This window comes from Nycticebus coucang, chromosome 17 (assembly GCF_027406575.1).
Source record: "Nycticebus coucang isolate mNycCou1 chromosome 17, mNycCou1.pri, whole genome shotgun sequence".
Lineage (NCBI taxonomy): Eukaryota > Metazoa > Chordata > Mammalia > Primates > Lorisidae > Nycticebus > Nycticebus coucang.
Window position 1 is genome coordinate 30,003,321 of NC_069796.1, and position 8,370 is coordinate 30,011,690.

General features: G+C 39.2%; 1 protein-coding gene across 1 annotated transcript in view; it reads right to left on the reverse strand.

Moving 5' to 3' along the window:
• MEIKIN (meiotic kinetochore factor) overlaps positions 1–6,215 on the reverse strand; it is a 157,187-nt gene extending 150,972 nt beyond the window's left edge. Inside the window, exons 1-4 of the mRNA XM_053567411.1 lie at positions 6,104–6,215; positions 5,854–5,947; positions 5,440–5,530; positions 3,516–3,570 (exon numbers count right to left, since the gene is read on the reverse strand). Of these exons, the coding sequence (XP_053423386.1) occupies positions 3,516–3,570; positions 5,440–5,530; positions 5,854–5,947; positions 6,104–6,215 (352 nt within the window). The remainder of the gene's footprint in view (positions 1–3,515; positions 3,571–5,439; positions 5,531–5,853; positions 5,948–6,103) is intronic.
• Between the last annotated feature and the right edge of the window lie 2,155 nt (positions 6,216–8,370).

Below are 8,370 nucleotides of genomic sequence, written 5' to 3' on the forward strand. Positions count from 1 at the left end.
TTGGGAGGCTGAGGCAAGAGGATCGCTTGAACCAAGGAGTTTGGGGTTGCTGTGAGCTATGATGATGCCATGGCACTCTACCCAGGGCAACCAAGTGAGACTTCGTCTCAAAAAATAAAAAATAAAAAAAAAATCTCACTGCTAATTTTAAAGATTACCAAAAATCTTATTTTCAATACCATCTACACCAATTCTTTAGAAATATGATACCTTTAATTCCTGAACCTACAGACTGAATAAGTTTGCTTTTTGGTTTGTCTTTACTCTAGATGCTTAGCTTTCAGCTTTTTTTTTTTTTTTAGGTCTGTTAGGTCAATTATAATCCATTCGCCTACCTTTCAGATCGCAAACTTTCATTATCTCTTACCAGTTGAGGTCTCTTCTCTCTTTTTAAACCTTGTAATTTCAAATCTTTTGTGTACCTTTATCAATATTTTAATTGGGCCTCAGAAAGGAGAAGTAAACACGCATATTTAATCTTCCACATTAAAGATAAAATCCTTAATTATTCAACATGTTACAAAGTTACCAGATTCCAAGGAAGAATTAAAACAATTATATGTTAAATAGAATGCTGTGGGCTGCTCAGAACTTAACCAATTACAGTATTATGGGAAACAGAATTCCAAATTTCAAACATCAATCAGCAAATGAACTCTTAGAATACAAGCAGTTTATAGGTTACAGTCTATTTCCTATTTCATTAAACCTTTCACATGTCAACTTGATAAATCTAGTAACCAAGGACATTCTTATTTACAATAGAGCCTCCATAGTTGACCACATTCCTACACTGACCATCTCCTTAAGGTGACCTAATTTTCATAAAGCAGACATGTACCACATGGATGTATCAGCATAGTCCTAGTAATGCTGACCACTTCCAAATGTTGACCAGTTTTTTACAGTCCCTTGGGTGGTCAACTTACAGAAGTTCTCCTGTATTTAAATTATGATTTTAGAAGATGCTGCTTATTAAGGTTAAATGGTTTATTTTCTCTAAATAGAGTACAAAACACACTCAACAAGCATTCAAAAATGTATTATGTTCCAAGCACAGCAGAGGAAGATAAAACATAATTCTAATTCTCAATGGTTTAGGGGCAAGAGGAAAAGATAAACAAAAATAATTACACCAGTGTTTCGAGTCCTATGACAGAAGTATTCAGAGTGCTACAGAGCTACCAGGATAGAGCAAGTCATCTAGAGAAAAGAGATGTCAGGAGAGGCTTCCCTGTAAAAATGACACCTGAACTTATTTTTGAAGTACAGAGGTAACAAGGCAAAGAGGGGAGAGGAAAGAAAGAAAAGCAATTTTAGAATGCTATACTCTAGGAAGTATTCCTCTAGTCTATTTTCTAGGTCACTAGTTTTTACCTGAAACCATCCCAATATTAGACTCAATAATTAAGTTTTTAATTTGATAATAGTTTTAGTTTCCAGGTACCATAATTTTATAGCTGCCTGTTACAGATTCAATGATCTCTTGTATCTAAAAAGATATTTAAAGTTTTCTGATAGTTCCTCAGATGTTAGTTCTGTTATATTTGTTTCATTTTTTTCCATAGGGCTAGTTTTCTTCAAGGGTTTGTTCCCAGTTGCCTTATTCATATCTCTATTTGAGGATCTGTTTGTACAGCAGTGAGAATAAATTCTGAAACAGTAGCTTGCTTCTGAAGATTTTGTAAGAGTGAAAAGACATTCTGGGAACTTGCGCTTTTGTTAGGGATGCCTCCTGTATTTTCTGGACATTGCTCTAATTGCCTGGCCAGTGTCCACACTGAAAGTCTATAGAAGAATTCCCATGTCAGAGAGTCCTGTTATATCTTTATACTGGAGTTGAACATAAAATTTACTTTTTTATTCCTCTGCTATCCTTATGGCAATCTGGAAGATTACTTCACACTATCCTCTGCTTCTCAATCCAGCTTGACATTGACCCTTGGAAGCCAACCCCTGATAGTTCACTTTGTGTAGAAGTAGTTCTCAGGGTTTAATCTGGTACCAGGTACTGCTAGCTTATAATATTTTGCATTTTTTGACTTAAAGTTTGGAGCATGTCTAGAGCTACTCTTACCTCTGCAGTGGTTTTTCTTTGTTCTTTATCAATCTGATTTCATCTATTTTTAAGAATTCCTCTGTATTTCTGATGTGCTGATAGTATCCTTTGTTTACAAAAATAACTTCAATTATAACAATATGTAGATGGCTCACAAATTTCTACCTCAAGCCTTCCATATCCAGCTGCCCATCTGACATTGCTAGTCATCTTAAAGGAACTAATAAATATATTAAAAATTGAACTTATGATCTTTCCTTCAAATAGAATTTTTTTCAGTGAATGGCATCACCTTGTATTCAGTGATGCAAGGCAGAAAGAGGAGTCATCTCCAGGCCCTTCATCCTTCATTTATCAAATCCTGTCAATTTCATTACCTAAAAACAGCCATCAGATAGGCCCACTTACTTCCATATTCAGTATCACCATCCTAGTACAAGATGCTATTATTTCTCTCATAAACTGCTATAAGACCCATAACTGGTCTGCTTATATCCACTCCTGCTTCTTTTTTTCTTTCTTTTATTTTCTTTTATTTATTTATTTATGTATTTATTTATTTATTTATTTATTTTTTGGAGACAGTCTCACTTTGAGGCCCTTGGTAGAGTGCTGTGAAATCATAGCTCACAGCAACCTCAAACTCCTGGGCCCAAGTGATCTTCTTGCCTCAGCCTCCTGTGTAGCTGGGACTACAGGCACCCACTACAACACCTGCTACTTTTAGAGACAGGGTCTTACTCTTGCTCAAACTGGTCTAAAACTCCTGAGCTCAAGCAATCTGCCCACCTCAGCCTCCTAGAGTGCTAGCATTACAGGCATGAGCCACCACATCCGGCCACTCCTGCTGTCTAGTCCTTTATTCTTACTGCAGCTAAAGTGATCATAACACTCCCTATTAAAATGACTTCTACGTCTTCCTGCTGCTCCAAAGATAAACATCAATATCTTTGACATAAACTAGAAGACTACACAAGGCCTCCAACTGGTTGTCCAATCTTGTCTTAATATCATATTTCCTTGTACTCTAGTTACACTGACCTTTTGGTTTGCTAAACACATAATGCCCCTGTTAGAATATTTACACATGCTGTTCCCACTTGCCTATATTTCTCTTTTCTCATCTCTTTGCATAATTAGTTTCTATTCTTACAGATCTCAAGTCAATTGCCATTCCCTCATGGAAGCCTTCCCTAATCTCTCTAACTAAATTCAATTAATTATACTCAAGGTTATCTCTCTTTTTAGTACTTATCACAATTGTAATTTCACATTTACTGATGTGTGTTTGAAGGGCTCTGAGAATGAGATCTAGAGTACAGATAGAAGGATTAACCTTGGACTAGGGAAAAGACACTTCTTACACTGAGTTGGGAAAATGGGGAGAGACACAAATGGATGCTTATATTTGGAGGAAAGACAGAAAGTTGAAGAAGTTCTTATCTGACAGTCTTACCTGATACTAATTCACTACTTGAACTACTGTGAACCTGGAGATCAGTCACTGACTCCTAAGTGAAATAAGACAGACAGCACAAATTATAAGGTTGGCTACTTTTATAATACAGTATCACACTGATTTGGTTATTTTAAAAATGAATAACTAATGTCAACTTTGTTTATCATTTTCATATGTATTGTATATTCTTTCAGTTTATTGGTCAGATGTAATCTGATATTTAATATTAAATCTAAAAATAAATATTAAAATATAATACTATAAACATATCTAGAGAATCAATAATATACTAGTCAACTAACTACCATGGGATAAATCAATAAATAAAAGATAAAAGTGAATTATTATTTTTCTGATACCCTGAAGAGGAATGGCCTTTTTACCTCAAAATATAAAGGTAAATGAATAAGCCAAAAGAAAAGACTGATGAATCAGTCTAAAATACCAGATACAAAATTAAAGGCAAATAAACACGTATAAAAATATTTGTTGTATGTGTAAAAGTGTAACTATCTTTATTATATAGTGAGTGGACACTTCGCAAAAAAGGAATAAAAATGTTCAACTACTTGAGTATAAAACCTTAAACATGTCCCAATCCAGCAGCTTTAGCTAAAAGGAAAAAAAAATTCTAGCTTTTAAAACTGCAAAGGAAAAAAGCCTTTACAACCCTTAACTGTGAGGTACACAAAACTTCTGTAGTAGGCTATCCACTGATACCTAGAACAGAAAAACTTTGGAACTGATTTAAATCTCCCAAGTACAGAAAAATAATTATACAAATTACAGTTTAACTATAAGACAAAAAAACACTATGAAGACCCTAAAATCATATTTTTGAAAATAATTGTATAGAGAATATAAAACAAGGCAAAATTTTTTAAAAGCACAGAAAAAAGAACAGAAGGGAATATACAAAAAGGCGAAGAAACTTTTTAAAAATTCCATAAAATAAAATAAAATAAAATAAATTTCCATAAAATAAATCATCTATAAAGTACCCTTTACACTGGTAAAATATATAGCACAAGCCTTTTTGAAAAATGTCTTATGTTGAAACAGCACACTCCCAAAAACATGTGAGAGAGGAACATGTAAGCTAAAAATCTAGAACTTGACTATTAAATTTAATGCTAATGTCAGATGAGACACAAGCAATTTTTTTTTTTTTTTTTTTTTTTGTGGAGACAGAGTCTCACTTTATGGCCCTTGGTAGAGTGCCGTGGCCTCACACACTCACAGCAACCTCCAACTCCTGGGCTTAAGCGATTCTCTTGCCTCAGCCTCCCGAGTAGCTGGGACTACAGGCGCCCGCCACAACGCCCGGCTATTTTTTGGTTGCAGTTTGGCCGGGGCCGGGTTTGAACCCGCCACCCTCGGCATATGGGGCCGGCGCCCTGCTCACTGAGCCACAGGCGCTGCCCAACACAAGCAATTTTTAAAATCTGAGTTTCCCCAAATTAGTACTGTATAGCTTTAAAATATTGTACAGAATCCATATTAAATACAGTAGGTCAAGAAGTTACATTATATTACAATGCATGAATATTAGAATGGCCTTTAACATATTAAATCCTTAGTAATAAATCATGTTTCTAGTCATTAACAGAGAGTCAAATGGAAAATGTGAAAATGGCTTTAAAATGTTCAAGTGCTACTAGACATAAGTTATTAAGTAACATTTTGTATTTGTCAAATAGAACATTAGCCAGTAACATTCTAGTGAGGGGAAAAGAAAAAAGTGAAAATGCATGACTATGAATCTACCTGAATCAGAAATTCAAGCCCCTGTCAGCGTTTATAAAAATACTAGAAAGCTATGTAATTTCTACTGAAAAAAGACCCTGCTATTCTTTTCTGGAGTTGCATCAGGTACTGACGGTCTCTACACCAAGGGTATCCCAGGACCACAGTAGAAAACACATACACTCGCTGGAGCCGTCTCATCCTGTGTCTCTTCATTAGTGCTATTTTCTTCTAGGCTTTTCTCTTCCATAGCTCTCAACTGGGTGCTAACAAACAAACACCACAATTAGTTCGCACAATCTGGACTTGGATCTCCACGTCTGTTCATGCTGTGCAGAATCCCAAAGCCTCTTTAGGAAAAAGGAAGGACCAGAATACTTGCTTTTAGGTAACTTAGCAAGCTATTTTATTTTATTTTTTTTAACAGATCTTTCTGATGTCAAATTTCTGGGTCTACATACTGAGAAAAGCTAAATCGGGGTATACTATTTTCCTCATTGACTCAGAACGAGAGACTACTAGCAGAAAATGAGGATTAAAGTTTTCTGAGGCAGTCAGCAGCGTGGGGCTGTTACTCGAGGTCACGCACCTGAGCGGCTGGGAGTCGCTGCTTCCCCACCTGCTCGGCTCCACCTTCTCAGAGATCTTAGACAAGCCAGGCGCTTTGTCTTCTCTCTTCAGGCCTGAGAGAAGACGGCATGTTTCAGGGCCACAGCCCGGGAAGCCCACACCCCGGCCCGGGCAGGGTCCCTGGCCTGAGGCCTAGCCGTCCCCTCCCGCCGCCCCCGTCCTGCCCCACAGGGCAGCTCGCCAGGGCTTACGGCGGGTGAGTCTCGAGCCTGGGGCTGGCGGGGCCTCGGCCTTCCCCGCGGAGCACAGGTCTGGCGTCGGAGTCAGATTGAGCTTCTGGCCCCCCCGCTTCTTGTGCGTATAGACCCGCAGTGGCCACATTTCCGGCCCACTCAGCCCTCCTCTGAGCCCTAGACGGCCTGTCTCGCCGCCTTCTTTAAGATCAGCACTAGTGTCGGAGGCAGTTAGCGTCCAGGCGCAGGCGACCTACAGAGCAGCCTGACAGGAACAGAGCGAGAAAAAGCAGACACCTCACGACCGCAGCCGCTGGGCCTCGCCCCTAGCTCCCGCCTTTTCACCTGGGCGTGGCGGTGCAGAGGCTTCTGGGAAGACGCGGCTCCCTGCTGGCGCAGCGCAGGCTCCCTCAGCTCCTGCGTAGCTTAATGGGAAAAGCCTTTTGTCGGTTCAGAGGGTCACTCCTTTACTTTTCATTTCCTCATTAGTTGGATGGCCGCTACAGACCCCGCCGCTGTCCCTTTCAGCCCCACATAAGGCCTGAGCAATGGAGGAAAATTGGGTCTCTGAGTACAAGCAGGCTAACTGTGGTTGGCCTTGCAAAGCGGGAAGGTCAAACAGGAGTGAATGCGCATGAAGGCAACAAGAAGCTGTTACCTGAGGAATCAGGTTCAGCCCCCCAGGGTCACCAATTTACTGAGAGGCTGTGATACTTGAGAGTCCAACCAAACCTTTGGAAATCCTGGGCACTAGGAAACTTCTTGAGGACAAGCAGAGTCCCTTATCCTGTGCCCAGGAGCCACCTCCTGGACCTTTAGGCATCCTGTGATCAATGTGGAAGATTCCACAGGGTGTCCCCAGCTAGTGCCTTTGGGCTCAACTCTTCCGCTGTTGGAAAGACATAGGAATGACCTTTTTTCTGCATACACCCAGTTTGAACTATGAGGCTGCATCTCATAAGCATATTACACACATGACAATAATAATCTTCCTATTTGAAAAAACGGCAAAACATTGCACATTTAAAAATGCAGTTTGTCTAGATGAAATTACAAAAGGCTGAAAGATTTTTTTCTATGATGACTTGAAAGTGTGTGCACATAAATGCCCACAATGTATTTATAATAAAATCACGGACTTTCTGATCAAAAATCTGCTCATAGAAACAATTATGATAATCTATTTAATATGTAATTAATCATCAAAACCCACCTTTTGTAAATAACAAAGAGTAGGCATTCTTTACCTGGTTAGATACACTGCTTTGAGTCACTGAATATTTACTGAACACATTAATCTGTGTGAAGTACTGTGATAGGTCCTTGGTACAGACGGTGAATCAGAGATTATCCTTTGGGCAAGGTTCTCACAGTTTTGCTGCAGTATAAAGAAATCATCTTTCAACAGCCCTTTTTTTACTCAAATACGTAATATACTGATAGACAGTCTCTAGTTTACGAGCCAGGTCTCCTGGTTCCCCTCTCTCTCTTTGAGGACTGTTGTGAAAAAACTTGGAGTTCTTGAATGCCTAGGGATGTCCTAGGCCTAGAAATGAAAGGAATATTGAAAAATGAAAATAGGTTAAATCAAAAGCTGATCTACTCCTTGGTAGTCCTATTCCTAAGAACTCTGCCTCAGTATATTGAATTATATTCATTCAGGTGTCATCAAGTGAAGATTTATAGGAATTAATGTATAGGATTTCAAAACTGGAAATAAACTTTGGTATGATATCTTTAACCAGAAGAATCTTTGCAAGTGATCTAGTTGATGATCTAGTTGCCCCCTCATTTTGCAGCAGAGGAAACCACAGCCTAGGGAAGCTCGTTAGGACAGAAGATTGGCATAGGAGACATGGCTTGCCTGGCATTTGGCTAGTGTGCTTGTCACACTACCATTCATCCTAACACCTTGCTGGGAAAGAAGTGGGGGATACAAGAAAAGAGAGGAGCTTTAAGCCCTTGCTAGCAAGAGATGGGGAAGGGACTAGAAACAGACTTGGTCTGTATGATACTTCAGGTAGACCCAGCTTATAAAGGGGGAAGGAAATGTGTCCCCTACAAAAGGATGAGGTAGGACAGAGGCATCCCAAACTCAGTCACCTGTCTTTCCCCACTCCATCCCAAATACACAAACACCAGCGCCAGTATTCAGTCATGAGTGTTAAAAACTTCTTCCATTTCTCCCATTGTACTGCTCTCACAGCTACATCCAGAACTCTATCAGGGTTTCAGTTCAATACATGATGGGTTTGAGTAAGTTTGGAATAGTCATGGAGAAACTAACTTCCTTGGGAAAACAA